This window comes from Zosterops lateralis (assembly GCF_965231275.1).
Source record: "Zosterops lateralis genome assembly, chromosome: Z".
NCBI classification, from domain to species: Eukaryota; Metazoa; Chordata; class Aves; order Passeriformes; family Zosteropidae; genus Zosterops; species Zosterops lateralis.
The window spans coordinates 33742114-33760150 of NC_139800.1; the positions used below are offsets into that span (position 1 = coordinate 33742114).

At 37.5% G+C, this 18037-nt stretch overlaps 2 protein-coding genes across 3 annotated transcripts in view; one reads left to right on the forward strand and one right to left on the reverse strand.

The window, feature by feature from the left end:
- Nucleotides 1–18037, forward strand: part of ADAMTSL1 (ADAMTS like 1) — a gene marked incomplete at its 5' end in the record, with an annotated part of 171752 nt that overhangs the window by 29988 nt on the left and 123727 nt on the right. Inside the window, one exon of the mRNA XM_083883570.1 lies at nucleotides 6874–7110. Within this exon, the coding sequence (XP_083739696.1) occupies nucleotides 6874–7110 (237 nt within the window). The remainder of the gene's footprint in view (nucleotides 1–6873; nucleotides 7111–18037) is intronic.
- The window catches only part of LOC310922769 (uncharacterized protein), a 31620-nt gene continuing 15048 nt past the window's right edge, over nucleotides 1466–18037 (reverse strand). Inside the window, exons 3-5 of one of the 2 annotated variants that reach the window (XM_083883571.1) lie at nucleotides 11174–11427; nucleotides 9295–9364; nucleotides 1466–2088 (exon numbers count right to left, since the gene is read on the reverse strand). In XM_083883571.1, the coding sequence (XP_083739697.1) occupies nucleotides 9295–9364; nucleotides 11174–11427 (324 nt within the window). In that variant the 3' untranslated portion in view covers nucleotides 1466–2088. Of the gene's footprint in view, nucleotides 2089–9294; nucleotides 9365–11173; nucleotides 11428–18037 lie in introns of those variants that run through there. The other variant, XR_014592484.1, reaches the window with a different exon arrangement.

The window sequence follows — 18037 nt, forward strand, 5'->3', positions numbered from 1 at the left end:
TTTGTACCAAACTGTCATGCCACCTCATATGCCCTTTCTCTTTTTTAGTCCTTCTGCCACTCTTTTGGTTTCTCTTCCCTTTGTTTACGTGAAAATGACTCTGAAGGTTGTTTGTTGGAATGTGTACTGTCTTTACCTTTCTTCTCAATTATCAGGGAAAAAAAAGGGAGAGAAAGAAAAAGAGAAAAAGATGAGACTGACACTGAAGCCGCACAATATTACTAGCTCTTTCAACAAGGTGCTCTTAAGCCTAAGATAAAATTTGTAGATTTTAGATACCATTAATCAGGCAACAAAAGCTTGTAAACACCACCTGCAACTCTTTTTATATATAACTCACTTTCTTCACTTGGCTGAAGTACCAGCTGTAATGTCATCCCCCGTTTTTTGGCTTGCATTCAGACAAGCTACTTCCATGCCTGTTTCTTATCAGCTCATGCTGCATTTTGTATACACCAGCATGAGTGTTGTTCATCTTTCTTTCTACAAAATAACACTATCTTCTTTCCGTGCTCAAACCCCAGCCTGGAAAGTGTCAAACCTAAACTTCCATATAAGTATATAATTCTCAGAAGCACTGGCTTATGTGTATGAGAAGTATCATCATCAAGGAGATATTTTCAGACCTACAAGAATGATTAGCAGAGTTTAATTATCCTACTCAGTGGTGATTAGAAATGCCATTTTGCAATCAAATCTCTCAGTACATATTTTGCAGTAAAATGTTTTTAAAAATTAAACAAATTACAGGCACTACACGTATCTCCTTACTAACACACAATTTATTTAATGTCAATTTACTTTTTAAGTGGAAATTCTTCCCAACTCAGATCATTTGTTGTGACTAGAGTCTGTTCTTCAAACTGCTGAATTTTAATAACTTTCTTCTAATTTCTGATTGTCTGCATTTTAAAACCTCAGCATGTCATCTAGAAATTATTTCTTCATACTTGGAAACAAGTGCTTTTAGTATCTAGCAAAGGACAGAAGCTTGGACTTCTGGATTTGCAATCTTCTCAGGAAGCAGAACTGCGAATCTGTGACAATTAAGAAATAGAGCAAAAAAACCCACATTGTCCACTTAATGTAAATGTATAAAGACACTTTGTAGCCCAAATAACCTGAATCACTTCCCTTACAGTAATATTTCATGACTTATCAGGACTCTAAGTAAATCACAGTTTTAAATTCAGTATTTCTGACAATTATTTTTTTAATTTGAACAGCTCATTTTTGAGCTTTTAATAATACGGCACCCTCAATGCCTTAAAAAAAGGATGCTTTAATATTATGTACTTATATTGGTTTTTGACTGTAGTTCTTGGAAGTTTTCTTGTTGAAATTAAACTTGTATCTAATTTAAACACTCAGTTTAATGTTTAAAAGAGATAGACAAAAAAAAATTCAAATTACATGGAAGGCTGCATATTGAACTATTTGCCAAAATGTGAACATACTTCCAAAAAAGGCATTTTTTGGTGAAAAATTATTTTATAAATATTTGTATTCACAAATATTAATGGAAGTTTGCATTTATACTTCACTGACAACTTTAACTCTCATCTCCATGCCATTTTTATTTAATAGAAAGGATATTTCCTGATATTTCCCCATTTCCTTTGTTCCTATTATTTCTCTCAAACTTCTCTCTGTCAGATATTGCAATGTCTTGGGGTTCTTAGAGAAAGCTTCAGTATGAGCCCCTCTCTTTTATAAGCAACTAAGTATGATCCTAAGTTATTTCTAAGTTCATGGGAGTAGACTTTTGAAAAATCTGGCTGCAAGAAAGGTAATTCCGGCAGGGTGTTCAACAAGACTTCAGGGCTGAGTGAAGTTTCTTTTAAATCCCTAGATCTCCTAAGTCTCTGTGATTTTATCTACAGCTCTTATTTGATCTTAGACAAGCCCACACTTGGGGACTTCAGGTTTTCTTTCTCAGGAGGGACATAGCTGCAACTGAAACACTGGGACTACTTCATGGAAGTAGTTCAATAAGCTGTTCTGTCAGATGCTGCACAGAGTAGTCCAGTTGTTAGTCATTTTTTGCACAGAGGAAAAGCTCCAGGTATAGTAAATCATTCTTGGCCTCTGCAAATACACAAGTGCATATATTGTAAACTGTTTTAAAGTTCCTCAACTCTTTCCACCTATCACTGCTTAGATATGATCTTCTGCATTTCACCCACTAAGTAAACTTTAAAAAAGCTGACCCTCTTTTGTCCCATGAAATCTGATCTACCTATCACCGTCATGGGACATCTGGGATTCATCTTATCTTTTTCACTCGATTGTTGATTAATGGAAATTGTTTTGAATGGGATTCAAACATGGCAAAACTCCATGGACCTTATGAATTACAATAGGGTAAAATAGGAGGTCAAGTAAAAAAAAAAAAAAAAAAAAAAAAGGATGTGAGGAAGAAAATGAAGCCATAATAATATGGGCCATGTTACATGTTTAAGTGAGGATGAAATTCCTGTGTATATTTTAAAATAGGTTTCATAGATCAAAGGTGTTTCTGATGACCTTTAAAATTATATATATTTTCATCGCAATAGAGGAAATCTTGGCCTGACAGGATGAATAGAGATTATAGGTATCCAACACAGGCTCAGTGTTTCAGTAATATCTCATGAGCCTTCGTGAGCTAAAAGCCATAAAAGACCCACATAGGACTCACAGAGTTAAAGGAGGAACAGTTGTTTCCTATTCACTGGAATTTTTTGTCCCCAAAAAGTCTTAATGAATAGAAAGTTTGAAGATAAATGGACTTAGAAGAAACTTTCAAGTTTATTAGTTCTTTCTGATTCTTCAAGGAGTGTGATGGCAGCAGTTCCTCATATCTGCAGGGGCTCATAGATAATTTCCAAAAGAAAACAAAACTGGTGAGACTTGACTATAGTACCAAAATTGGAATAACCCAAAGCAGGACTGTAGTAGTTTTGTGGCCAGATACCAGGGCTGCCACAGGTTCCAAGCCAAACACAGGCCATGCAGATGTGGTTAGCAAAATTCCCCACAGAACTACAGAGATGCACTACCTTGCATTCACTAGTTACACTGACTTGGCCCATGACTTCTGGCTGTCTCAAAGTGTCTGTCAATCTGTTGTGTAGGTAGACAAGCTGCACATTGTTACATAGCTCTCAGAATCAGACTCTTAGCTGGAGGAACACATAACTTCACTCAGGCCAATGGAGCAGTGCTAGCTGGCAGCCACCAAGGGTCCCCTTCCCCTAAACTACTATGCAAGTACCAGAAGCAGGCTGATTTTTTTGAGAAGACTTTTTGGAGTTAGTCTATAGTTTCTCTTGTCCAGAAGCCAGCAGTGGAGAAATAAGGCACAGCAAGACTGCTTCAAAACAAAGCAAGTGGCCTTACATAAAGGTGTGCAAAGTGTTCAGAAGAAAATAGCAATTTACTGATTGAAAATAAAAAACACTGGTTTTGCCTTATCTTCTGTTTCAGCATTTGGAATACTTATTTATGAGCTGAAAACTTATATCTGGCTTTGATCATATATTTGCACAAATGTCAGCATGAAGAGGCTCTGGTTCCCACTGACATAAACAAAAAATAATAAATTTAAAATTTAAAAAAAAAAAGTCTGAAAAACAGATGAATGAATGAGTTTTGTACAATTCCTATACTTTCAGTCTCAGTGACCTGCTTCTAAAAATGAGTGATATTTAGAATTCAGACCACAAATTTTCTCAACACTGTACATTTTGGCATTAAAAAAATTTATACAGCTCGTGAAGGTCTTATACATGTACACATGAATACTTGTGCTTTTTTAACCAGAAGAAAAGATCCTTCCTGAGGGAAAGATATCTCCAACAGCTTCAGGTAAATTTAGGATTCAGAATTTCAGCAGGAGAAAAGTTACTGCACCGGGTTGTGACCCTTTTCCACATCCGTGTGCCAAGTATGTGTGTCTCTGTTTCTGACTGCTTACATGTTATCACTTTGTTTCATGTGAAAACTTTTTTAAGCACAAGCTCTGCTATTTAAATCCATTGTTTTATTTTGACCACAAGACCGAAGACTGGAAGTATTTAACATCAGTCCTGGTCACCTGCCGTGTCCTGAAGGCTTGTTATGATGAGGAGTATTTTTTGTTTCTTTGATTTAGCAGTATCCAACACAAAAAAAAAAACCATATTATTGAGTCCTGTACAAAGCAGGATTATGAATTCTGTGTGTTGTGTGCTTTATTGGGCCCTTTTCTCTTAGTAAAAATAAAGCTGTTACAAGCCAGGAAGTTCTGAAAGTAGAGCCAAGCTTGAACCAAACAAGAAAGTTAGCTTGGATTTCTGTGACCGAGCCTTGGCTTGGGTATCTGCCAAGCCAATAGACCTGACTGTATTCATTTACAGACAGAAAAATTCAGAGAAGGGTAGGCACCAGAAGATTTTGTGGTAGGAAATATGGCCACTGTGTTCTTCCTTTCTTGTGTTAAAATAAAACTAAACCAGATCTTAGGGTCAAGCTGTAATTGTCTTGTTCATCTTTTGTATAAGAGCAGAACATAAAGAACCACTTTTTCTCTAATTACAGAGCTGTAGAGGAATAATGAATTTCCCACGTATTTTTCTGCTCACTTCAGTGTCCAAACTTTGTCCTCTATCAAAAGTTTGCCCAGATCATAAAAAAAGCCTGATTGACTCTCAGTTTTTCTTTATATGTTATAATCAAACTGAAATACTTGCAGCATTTTACTTTTTTTTTCAATCTTCTGTAATATATTGATAGAAAAACTTTCTTCTGAGTTCTCCAGCAGTAAAATATCAGTTACAGGCTTGGACTTTCAACCTCCACTTTCGAGAAGGAAGAATAAGCACTGAGTTATTGCTCTTTGATACATATATTTTTAGAGCTACATTTAATCCCCCTTTTTTTTTTCTTATGCCTTAGTCCATTGAACCTTTTGTAGCAGGAAGACTATTGCCTTCTACTTAGATCACAGAACTTTTGACTGTAGTTTGACCCTTTACTGTAGGGGTGCATCAGTCTCAAAGTGAATTGAAAATTTGCTCATATGGTAAAGAAAATTAGATGGCAATCTGTGGCTAAGACTACAGCTTGTATGTGTGTATAGTTCACAACAAGAAAGGTTTGGAGTGTTGTGATCCAAGATTACTCAGCATTCAAACAAAATAGCCGTAATCACATTCCAACAGTGATTGAGAGGCCAGCGTGGCTAACCTGGGTTTAAACCAAGGGCTTACAAATGACAAATTCGTAGTCAAGACTGTGCCATGTTCCTTCGAGAGGAAATTTGAAAGCTTAGTTTTTAACACAGATTTTATTTTAGATTTTAATAATAAAAAATGATCCATTAATGTCACAAAGTGACACGCAGCCTCCATGTCTTTCATATCCAAAGCTGTAACAGTTTTCTCTTTTAAAAAAATGCAGAAAACTATTTGTGAGTGAAGGGGTAAAAAAGATTGGAGAAACATAGGTGATTATTTAAATCTGAGATCTTTTCCCTCAACAGCAATAAGACTTTCCTAGCTGGGAGCATAAGAAGTCTGTGAATAAAGTTGTCATTAATGATTTTCTAATAGGATGAATAGTTAAAAGACAAACAGAGACTACAAATATCCTATGAATATATTGTCTAGTTATGTGGTTGTGTGTACATCAAAACCTTTTTTTACCAAGTCTATAATCAGCATTTAGGATTGTCTATGATTTAGGATTAAGAAAGTGTTATAGTCCCCAGGCAGAGGGTATAATAACAGTTCATTTCATCTGGTATTTTACCAGATGTCATCAAGGAGCAGATTTCCTTATGGCAATAAGGTGGGGAACTCGGTGATCTTGACAATCTGAGGCAGTCATATTGCCAGCATTTGCTCTTTTTTTTTTTTTTTTTTTTTTTTTTTTTTTTTTTTTTTTTTCTTAGTTCTTATGATGTTTAATGTTTTTCATAAAGCTTAGCTCCTATATTCCTGCAATTATGTAAGAAATTCAAGTTACTTCTAAGAAAACCCTACCCTTGTGGTTGCTTGCAGAAGACTTGAAATATCATTCTTCAAGAATCAAATACTGCAAAAGGAAATAAAAAGAACTCATGTTTACTTTGCCTGATAACTCATGATTTTAAAGCTCTTCTTGCTCTCTTGAGAACCTGTCTAATCTTCTTCAGTGCTTAAGGGCAGCAAGAAAGTATATGTGGGCAAGAAAAGCCTAAAATTCTTGTCAACAAGGTACTTGGTTTTTGCATCAAGTAGACTGAGTTCAGAGTTAGATTTTTATGTCTCTCAAATTTCTTGAAGAATTAAAAAGGAGGTTTTTTAAGTCTTCTCAGTTGCAGGTCCCTAATTATGTGAACTGTGAAATCTTAGATTAAAGAAATGCAAATACGTATCAAACACTTCTCATCCTTGTCACATCAATTGATTTATGTCACTGAGGCAAAAAAAAAAGCTAGTGGCAAGAGCTTAAATAAAGAAACAAATTACATAGTTATTTTTAATTTCTCCTTAAAGGGGAAAATATGTCTGAAAGAGAGTGGCTGTGCACACACGCTTCTCCACATATATGCACAAGCAGAATGAAATCCAGCAAGAGCATTGTGACCCTCTTTTGCTTAACCACAAGGGTGTGGTTAAGATATGTACAGTGCATTTCTTATTTCCTATTTACACATGGTCTTGGTGTTCTTTAAATAGTTTCATGGAAAGAAGAAAGAAAGATATATTATCTGTTGAATTATGTGTAGCTGTAGCTATTTCAATCACTGTTTTTTGTCTAAATAGAAACTCTCTCCATCTGGCAGCTGTGGAACACAGCCAGCTGCATGATACTGCAACTGGCTGTCCTGAATGGACTTGCTGATCTTCTCCTCCTTCTTTTCTGCAGGACTGCCCACCAGAAGCAGGTGATTTTCGTGCCCAGCAGTGCTCTGCTCACAACGACGTCAAGTACCAAGGGCAGTTGTATGAGTGGCTTCCTGTCTCTAATGACCCTGACAACCCATGCTCACTGAAGTGCCAGGCCAGAGGAACAGCTCTGGTTGTGGAGCTGGCACCAAAAGTTCTGGATGGGACACGGTGCTACACTGAATCCCTGGACATGTGCATCAGTGGCTTGTGCCAAGTAAGTAGAGAAGCCCCTCAATCCCTCTCCTTAGGAGTCCACTCCTCAGATCTCTCTCACGTGCTCACTCCCTCTCCTCCTCCATACTTGTGTCATTTTAGGGTCTTTATTTTAATCATCTGTTTCCATTCACTTCAAATAATTTTTTACTCTTTTTTTTTTTTTTTTTTTTTTTTTTGGGGGGGGCTGAAAGGGGGAGACGTGTAATCTCAAAGATTATTTTCTTACTTTATGCTGTTTCCTTGGGGTTCTTTTGAAGGATTTTATTATCTGTTTTTGAACTGTTCTTTATATCTGATTTGAAGCACCAGTAGAAAATAATGTAACTTTTCATTTCGATACATCAAAGTTTTCCAGGATAATCAAATTACATTATCTTTGAGGATTATTGCTCCCTGTAAATCAGAAACCCACATGGCAGGAGATCAGGCACTAAAGTGAAAAAAAGCTGCTACATCTCCTTGGACCTTAGCATCCTTATTTGCTACCACTAAGAAAGAGGGACTTTTCGACCCTTTATCTCACAGTGTGTGAGGATCTCTTGGTCATTCAGCCAATTTATTTGCATCCTAATTTGGTTTTTTTATTACCTTTGTCCTTTTATTTATACACTGGTGCCCTGTTATTGCTCCTACTCTATCTACATATTTACTCTTCTAAACTACATGTAAGCTATTGCTTGATGAAGGGAAGGGCTTTTTCACCATCTCTGTTAGGTTCTGAAGACACCTAGGTATCAAAAACGGTTGAGTGTAGATTCATGTTTCATTGCATCATGACCTTAAAATCTATGAAGACTTGATGTGTTGTTGGCTTTCTAGTGTATTTTCAACTGCTCTCTTTTGGTTTTTTTGGGGAGCTTTTTTTGGGGGGGTTTTTGTTGTTTTTTTTTTTTTTTTGTATTGGTTTTTTTGGGGGGGTTTTTTGGTTGTTTGGTTTTAGTTTTTTGGGTTTTTTTGTTGTTTTTTTTTTTTTTTTTTTTTTTTTTTTGGAAGTTTTCATCCCTGTTTCTTTTCTCTTTGATTTTCTGTTTGGAGCCAGAAGCAGTCCTGAGGTAAATGAAATAGAGTAGGTAGTTCCTGGGCTAATCCCATTTGTGATCTGAAGAAGGCAATCATGTAGACCTCTTGACCTAAACCAAGGCCATGTATCTCAAAATTCTAGACTGCCTAATGAGAAAGGCTATTTTTTGTCTTGTTTTCTGTTTTCAAATCTTTTAAAACCTTGAATGGAAAAAAATCTGGATGGGAAAAACATGAAAATTTTTTTTGCATATAATGGCCCAGAATTTAGGAGCAGGCTGATTTCTGGTTTAGTACAAATATGAAGCATACTTTTTCTCAAACTTTCCCTTAGAAACAGAGTTCCTAAGCATCTAGGACTAAAACAAAGTCATTTGCATTCTTATGACAATTCTTACTTGGAAGTCTGAATGTAGCGGCACTGCTAAAACTGTAAAGACTGATGTTATTTCTCTGTGGCCTGAGAATAGACAAATATACTAGCACTAGTGTCCCTGAGTAATTTTAATTAAACTAACCCTTTTCTTATATATTGTAATATGGTAGAATAATTTTTAATGCATAAATGACTTTGTATTTTCCATATTCTTCAGCATTCCGTTTCTTCAGCAAATTTTCCATATTTACAATTACTGCATTTTTGAGGATGACCAAAATAAATTAAAATATAAATTCTCTTACTGTATTCCTCACAGTGAAAAATGGATGTGGTAAATTTTAGGCAACTCAGAGTATTATGGTCTCATTGTATCCCTGTTAGCCAGTCACATCTTTGTTATAGTAGAGGTACTGCATTAAAAAATGCATAATTAGATTTGCCCTAAGTTAATGCTATAGGAGAGTAATTGCTTTACTATCTATCGCAGCCATAGCTAGTTCTGCGTAAGTAGTCCAGAATGGTAAAGAGTATGGAATTTGCAATAAAAAATTGTGAGCTTTCTTTTAAAGCAATGATCTTCCTTTGCTTCTCTAAAGGTTATTTAAAAGATTGGGAAAACAGTGTTATAGAAGAACAAGTGGAGCATTGTTTCTCTGTAACATTTGCGTGGATAAACTTATTTCTGTAAGTATAGGGAATACATGTAAACTTCAGAGAAGACAAAATATGATTTTAGATATTATTTCTATTCATTTGCAGTAGGAGCTGCAGGCTTCCCCTTACCTAAAATGGTTGATATACTGTAAACAAAATAGTCATGGGTCCCAGTAGTTTATGAGGGTTCATAATGATCCTGGAAGAAAAGCAACATTTTCATGAGATGAGATGTCTCTGGAACTGCATGGAGCAGTGCAGCAGACAACTCTAATAATACAGATATGGTTTGTCACAACTGCAAAAAATGAAGCCTCCTAAAATGTACATTCCTTATAAGGTCCTGAAGATTAAAAAGTGAAGTATGTTTCTTACGTAGTTTAACAACAGCAAGAGCCAAATTCTGCAACTGGTACAGGGAAACCCTGGTTTTGTATGCAGATTGGAGAATGAGATCCTGCAGAGCAGTTCTGCAGAAAGGGTTCTGGAGTTCCTGGTCAGTGCCAAGTTGAACATGAGGCAGCAGTGCCCTGGCAGCCAGGAGGGCCAACCCTGTCCTGAGGTGCATCAGGCCCAGCATGGCCAGTCGGGCAAGGGAGGGGATTGTCCTGCTCTACTCTGAGCTGGGACAGCCTCACCTTGAGGGCTGGGGGCAGTTTTGAGTGTCACAGAATGAGAAAGACATGAAACTATTAGAGAGTGTCAAAGGAGGGGAAGGAGGATGGTGAAGGGCCTTGAGGGGAAGCTGTATGAGAAGTGACTGAGGTCACTTGTTCTGTTCTGCCTGAAGGAGACTTAGGGGAAACCTTGTTGTGGCTTTCTACATCCTCACAAGGGGAAAAGGAGGGGCCAGTACACTCACATGACCAGTGACAGGAGTTTAGGAAATGGTACAAAGCTGAGTGGGAGAAAGTTTATGTATCAGGAGAGAGGTTCTTCACTCTGAGAGTGCTTAGCAGCTTGGCACTGGAACAGCTACCCAGGAAACTGGTCACAGCATCAGCCTGTTTGACTTTAAGAAGCGTTTGTACAATTCTCTCAGGCACATGTTCTGATACTTGGAGTATCCTGCACAGGCACGGCTGTTGGACTAGATGATCCTGATGGGTCCTTTCCAACTCAGCATATTCTATGATTCTGTAACAACTGGCCCTTTGCAACAATTGCACTTACGATGAAGGCAAGGAGTTAACATTTTCTGGATTGCTCAGAGCAAAACTACTGGAAGCAACTTTTAGCCTCTTAGCTTACATTGATCCAGGTGTTATGGCAACGAAGGAGGAATTTAATGTTCTTGAGATACAATATTATACATAAAACATATCTTTATTTAATTATGTGCAAGAATCTTGAATTAGTAAAAGTGATGTTAAGATCAGTTGTATATTTACATAGACATAGAGCATTTTTCCCAGTACGTCAAATGAGAGTGTTAATTTTCTTAACTAACCATAGGAATATATTTCTTTATATGCAAGACTGGGTCAACCCATGGCCTATTGTGTGCTCACAAGGCGTTCAGATTACAGCAATTGAAGGTTAGTTGTATGGTTTCTGTGTGCCTTAGTACTCACTCCTGATTTAAAGGTGAAGGATTTCACTCATTGACAAGAATGCATTTGTAAAAAGGTGCAGTATTTGGAAATTATAAGATCCCTCTCTCATATTTATTCTTTATTTTTCATATTGTTTGGAGGTTTAAAACTACCCGTACTTTAGTGGTATATTTATGAGTCTTTGTTTAATTATGAGATTTTGGCCCAAAGCCTTTGTTTTGCCTGCTGGCCACTTACTAGTTAAAGTCAGAAGCGATATCTGATTCTGTTCAGGGCAGCCAAAACCAATTTTTTGTACAGAGCAATCTATATCCCTGTGTTGTGGTTTGAAAGCAAAACAAGTGAGAGGCTCCGGCAGAAATATAATTTAATAAGAAGAAAGGTAAAAAGGTAAAAATAAAATAAAATAAATGCAATAATACAAAAGACCACTGGCAGAGTCAGAATACAACCTGAGCAGGATGGTGCAAGCAGTCCAGGTGAGGTGGTCTTCCTGAAGCAGTGATCCTGTAGAAAGGTCTGGGAGCTCTGGTCCTCTGGGAATCCAGTGGGTAAGGGCTGCTTGTACTGTCCCAAATCCCAGATTATATCTAGGTGGGAATGCTTGGCTCCTCCCCCTGGGCAGAGCATCTCCCAATGGGATGATGAGCTGTGAAGTGGGTCCTTGATGGCCCATTAAACAGAGATAACTCCTGGAGGGAGTTACCTGTGAGTCATGGGCAAGGCGTTGATGGACCATTAGCAGAAGACAGCCCAAAGGCAGGGGCTTGGGAACACTAGAGCACTGCCCCACTTGGTTTAACAGTTCATGAAGATGGTGATAGAATAAATACTTTGTGTACATCCTACACTACAACCCAGGACACCTGATTTTTTGATTCAAAGAGTATGGTTAGAGATTCTTAAAAATATTTTTAATTTTATTTACAGAGATAGAGAGAAATTTATGGAGAAGTTTTGCAGTAGCTGACTCAGATAGGCTTCAAGACATAGGCTGGTACTCATGACTGTGATAGTTCAGAAATCATGCAAGCTACAGGCACCTTGACTCTCTCCATATTATATAAACATAAATGTATTTTTCTCATGAAGAGAAGTAAAACTTCCCTTTGTTCTTTGTGAAACACCTATGAAATTAATAGGTATTAATTCTTGAACATTATTTTTTTCCTCTGTACTTTTACTCTTAAATGCAGAGTGACCCAGACCAAACAACAGCATTTTTCAAACAAAAATCCCAGTGTGTTCTATTTCTTCCTAATAGTCTTGTTCCTCCTGAGCATTTTGAATCCCTTTCTCTATGGATACCTATGTAATTTGGGTGTCCTTTCTCCTTTTTTTTAAAGAAATACAGATTGCTTCTCAGATCTTTCGGTCTCATTTTGAGTTTAGCTCAGCTTATAATATGTCCCATTGTTATATTACAACTAGCTTGAACCTCAGTTCTTAAGTCAATAAGCATGGTCATTAAGGAAACAGTGATTTGAAGTTACACAATATGAACTGTATTTTATAGATAGAATTAGTGGGTATGCCGAGGACAACACATTTAAAACTTCCAGTTTCTAGTTTAATTTTCTCTGTTTGCAAAATAAATTCCTGTACTTCAAATCCTTTTTTAGGGTTTTGAGAGTATAAGTAAATTCTGCAAACAACAATTGAAGCTGCAAAGCTGCAGAGTGGTAGGTTGATCCTGGTTGGATGCCAGGCACCCACCAAAGCTGCTCTCTGCAACCAGATGGGGAGAGAAATTATAACTGAAGGCACATGAGTTGAGATAAGGAGTGGGAGAGGTCAGTCACTGATTACCATCATGGGCAAAACAGACTAGGGGAAATGAGTTGAATTTATTGCCAATAAAAAATCAGGGGAAGATAAAGAAAAGTAAAACAAATCTCAAAAACTTCCCCTCTACCCTTCCCTCCTTTCCTCTTCCTCCTCCCTGTAAGCAGCAAAGTGAGATGGGGAGCAGAGGTTAAAATCAGTTCATCACACATTGTTCCTGCCACAGCTCAGGGAGAGGAGTCTTTTCCCTGCTCCAGTGTGGGATCCCTCCCAGGGAGACAGTTCTCCATTAACAACTTCAGCATGAGTCCATCTCATAAGCTATAGCTCTTCATGAACTGCTCCAATGTAGGTCGATTTTCCACAGGGTGCAGTCCTTCTGGAACAGCCTGCTCCTGCTTTTAGAAGTCAAGCTTATTCTTTGTTGTCACAGTTCAGATTATCACAGCAACAAAACCAGGAAATTGGCTGCACTGATCATCTGTGTTAGAATACTGATTTATACACTCTCTTCTGTGCAGCTCACACCTTGTTTAACTTCTCTGAAATGAACATGGGTATTTTCTGTCCGTCCTTCCTTCCTTCCTTCCTTCCTTCCTTCCTTCCTTCCTTCCTTCCTTTCTTTTAGTAATGTAGACAAAATCTGCTTTGTGTTATCAGGTTTCTCTGTCACAATCTCTTAGTTTTTCTGCTGCAGGGGAAATATTCCATTTTAATTTTTTGGTATTTCTGTTTTCCTAACTCCTTTCATTTCTTCCTGTTATCATAGTATTCGTAGTTAATTCTCTCACAATATAATTTTTGCCTTCTGCTTGTGTAAATTCTGAAAATGTTCTTTTTCTTAACTCTGGCAACGAAGAACAAGAAAGTCTTTGCTTCCTCAAATGGGTGACCAAGGATTGTTCAAGGCTCCTTCTGTCTCTACTACAGATGTCAGAATCTGTGTGTTGCTGTATAACACCAGATCAGGGTTGTTTGGTTTTCTTTTATAATTGTTACAGTGTTCATTAAATCTGTGGCCAAATAGTAAATGGTTGTGTAGTTTCCCAAAAGCATGTCCCATCAATATCATAGCCAAAAATGAGTATTGCTTCCCTGAAGTCAGAATCATGAATCAGATGCTTTCAGTTTGGGCAGTCTCTTTTACTTACACAGCCAGAGTGACCCTAGTCTTCTGCTATCCTTTCAGTCTCTCCAGCCCAGGGATCCCAGGGGACCACATGTCAAACGAGCTGCTGTGAAGTGTATGAATTGTGAGTTTGCTTTAAATGTTTCAGCCATAGCTCAGGACAACTGCAGTGCTTCTCTGTGAAAAATCATGACAGCTGCACCGTTTTCATGTTGAAAGTTTAGACACTGAAAATGGCCATAACTGAACTCTCTGGTGAAAGGATGAAACAGTGTTAGGCTTCCAGTCAGAGGCAAAAGTGTAGCCATGGTCTATGAAAGATAGAGTAAACTTTAGCAGAAAATTCTGAAAAAAAAATACTGATGCTACAATTAACCACATCATTTGGCTGAAAAGTCAAAAACAGTCGTACTAGTCCAAGAAATTGATGATAAATGCATTTGAGAAGAGTTATATACAAGCTGACTTCTCATACATGTAAAAGACCTATTGATTCCTTAAATTTCTCTGAAGAAGCAAGCTAAAAGAGTTCTACTTTTACTTTCTGCTTTCTACATAAAACTTGAAAAGCTATTCTTCTATTGATAAATGAAACCTAATCCTAATTGCATGAGTTTTTTTATTATTATTGGTATTAATATTATTATTACTATTATTATTACTAATGTTGGTGGGGGTTTTTATTAAAGACCATAAAATTACTTAATCAATATGATAGAATAACAATGAATCATATTATTGCTCTAATTGTAGGATCAGATCCAATGATTATAAAACTGGGGATTTTAAAAAAGGCTTTTAACTAATTTTGTTACTACAAAAAAAAGTTGATGAGGACCAAAACCAGCCTTTTGTTTCTTCTCACAAAATGGCCCAACTTTCTGCTGTACATTCTCTTAATTTTAGAGGTTATTTGTTAAAGAAAGCTGAATCCCAGAAATGCCTATATAAATGTCTAATGTTTATAGAGTATTAAATTTCTCTTTAAAGATCTACTTCCACATGATACTGGAGGTAGTTTTAAAAAAAAAATCTGATTTATTGATTCCTAAGACTTTTTCTTTTTCTTTTTCTTTTTCTTTTTCTTTTTCTTTTTCTTTTTCTTTTTCTTTTTCTTTTTCTTTTTCTTTTTCTTTTTCTTTTCGCTGAGCTGCCCAGTGAATTCAATCAGGTAACGAGCTTAGTTACCTTTAACTAATTCCAGTAACCTGTAGCTGGTCAGAATTTGGACTTGGTGATCTTGGAGGCCTTTTTTTGATTCTGTGTCCAGCCTGTGGTTGGGGGATTAACCTAGATGACCTTTAGAGGTCCCTTACAACCCAAACTAGTCCATGATTCTATTTTGTGGTTCTATATATACCAGTACTTAAATGGCTCTATGTGTGTGTGTGTGTGTTTGTGTGTGTATGCATGCTTCTAACTTTTTCATCAGAGACAGAGGCTGTACAAACTGGTGCATCATTTTGGAGGAGTGGAAAAATCTGCTCTGCTCAGCATGGGTGACTCTGTTGTATTTCCTGTGTATCACAACTTCAGGATGGAGAGTTTCTCCTTCTCCCTTCCATATACAAAGTGTTGCTGCACGCATCCTCTCCTGTTTCCAGTTCGGCCTAATAAACAGAGCTAATCAGGATAACAATGTCAAATGTTTGAAGTTTGGTGCATGGATATTTTACTCATTGGCACGGTAAGCCTGCATGAGACAGGTAAAAATAAGATAAGGTGGTCACCTCAGCAGGCTCTTGAAGGCTTACAAACTTGCCCTGGGCCCTGACTGTCCATATAGGATACACCTGGGGCATAGCTGCAGGAATTTGCAGCTGGGGGGCCCATGGCTGCCCCTAGTCATTCCTTAGTTGGGATCTGATTTCTTTGCATGCCTTCCTTTCTAGTCAGCTCCAGTTCTGGGGAATGAGAACACCAGGAGTCCACTCTGCCCCTTGTGAACCATGCTGGGATTTCAGTCTTGTGTAGTTCAGCTATTTCTGCCCCCTGTTTGTAATATATTTTTTTTTTTTAATAATCCATTGAAACATAGATGTCTTCTGCAGAGATAACATTTCAGAAAGTACTGAATTCTTGATTTCTGTTGGTCATGTGAACCTGTGTCAGGCTGAACGACTGAATTGCTGTTTGAGTATTTTGTCTTACACTGTCCTCACTTAACGTATGTTCTGAAGGTAGCAGGTCGCAATTTTGTTCTCTTGTTGATGAATTTCAGTTTTTCTGAGACAAAAGAAGTAGCTTTTCCTCCAATATGACATCTTTTAAGAACATAGAAAGGAGTGGGGAGGAGAAAAACTAGTTATTTACTCTTATTATTCATAAGAGTAATAGCCATATGCTTAAATTGCTATCATCATGCCAGGTAGCAAGATTTTTGTGGTGGAGCATGGAAGGGAAATGGGATTATCTTTTGTGTGTGAAAGAATCTTCAGTTGCATTATTAGAACTCCCCTGCCCTGAGTTATGAGTTTTTTAACTTTCTGGATTAATAGAGGTTAGCACTTCTGCAGAGATAATTTGTTCAAGTCTTTTAGCAGAAACAATACATGCTGTTCTCCAGTGCTGACCAGCTTGTCTGCTGTGCCTATGTCTTTGACCAGCAGCTCTAAGAGCAGCTCCCTGTTCTGGTGGCAGAGGGAGGGAGGAGCATTGTAATTTGGAATATTGGAAATAATAAGAAATTTAAGAGAGCAGCTTGGCGATTTCTAAGGATTCTCTTTTAGTTACCAGGAAGTAGTCTCTGTTCATGTATTTCCTTAGCACACTAAAAGCCTGAGTTGTGTAAAGTTATGCAATGGCTTTATTGCTGTATGAGGATGGTAACGTGTCTGCAATGGCTGGGCAGTTTTGAGAGTCCTCAGCAAATGTGTGGTTCCCATGGAAGACAAGTGGTCCAATTACTGTGAAGACCCAGGACAGGTGTTTTGCAGGCTTTTGAGATAGTTTCCTCTTTCATCCTAAATGTCTTCTCCTAGGGCCTGCATGCACTCCTTTTACACTCTGAGCAGCAGGCTAGAATATCATTTAGACTAGCTAAGCTGTTTCAGCAGTAGGCTGGGGACACGTAGCCTCTCTCAAGTATTTGAACTGTGAGAGATGTCTGTTCCTTGATAACACAGATTATGTGACTGCCCGAAGCACCAGAAAATCTTTGCTGGCGCTGGTATAACAAAGCTCTGCAGCTGGATCCCCATTGATCCAGCCGACAGAGGACCGACTCCTGCCAACAAAAGAAGCCTGTATACCCAACAGAAGAGAGGTCTGAATAGCAATTTCAAGCATGTCATGAAGTCACCAGAGCTTACAAAGAATCACAGTCAAATGTAATGTGTCGCAAGTGTCAATTAAATGCTTTTACAATTAGTGTTTCATGTCCTAGGAGAAAAGAATAGGTCCAGCAGGCAGAATTTACTCTTGGTTTCTCAAGCACATTGCTACCAGAAAGCTGAGAGAGAGCTGCCTTAATGAATTTTGTGTTAGAATGGCCTTTGCAATCACTTTCTGATGTAAAGTTTAAATATTCTGCAAAAAATTGACAAATCTTTCCCCTGGAACTGTTAAGATACCCATACAATAGATGGGTATCGATGTATTTCTTCTGGAGAAATGCAAGTATTCCATTTAGTAATGGTCTGCTAAACAGCACTAGCTGAGAAAAAAGTTAGGGTTTACAAGCATGTAAGGACAAAGTAGAAACTAATTTTTACTCTAACTCAATATGGATATATAAACCTAATGCAGCGAAAACCACAGAAATGTGTGAATGAAATGGCAAGTGAATATGAATAATTATAGAAGCTTCTTTTCTTCCTATTTGTTGTGTGTTCATAAACTCTTGGAAGTTAGTTCTTTTTAAATGTTGCCTCTTACAAGCAGCAGCCTCTGGATTTATGTATCACCAGAGAATGAACTAGAGAGAGTTTTGTTCATACATCTGTGGACTCTACTATGGTGGCCCACACAACAAATTGGTTGGTATAAATGAATAAATCTGAAAAATTCAAACTTCTTTTTTTTTTGTCTTGGAAGATTCCTCCTAATTAAATTTGCTTGTAAGGACTTATATTTTCCCCACATCCAAGATTTTAATGTGCCTGTAATCCTCATTTAAGAAGTGACAGCTTTAAAATTAGTTGAATTGCTATTTGTTAAGTCAAGGGTAGCTTCAGAATGAGTTTACGTTTATTTTTCCCAGAGAGAAATTAAGAAATAGAAAATTCTCTTCAGTTTCTTCTGCTGCTGAGTGTTTGCTGTTTGCTTCTAGAGCTTTGGCTGAACCATTGATTCTCAATGTGTTGTGCCTGCTGTGCTAGTTAAATGAGGCTGCATAAGGGTCTTTGTTTAAATATATTAATAGCAGAGAGCTCTGGCTAGCTCAGAATGATGGGAAGATGCC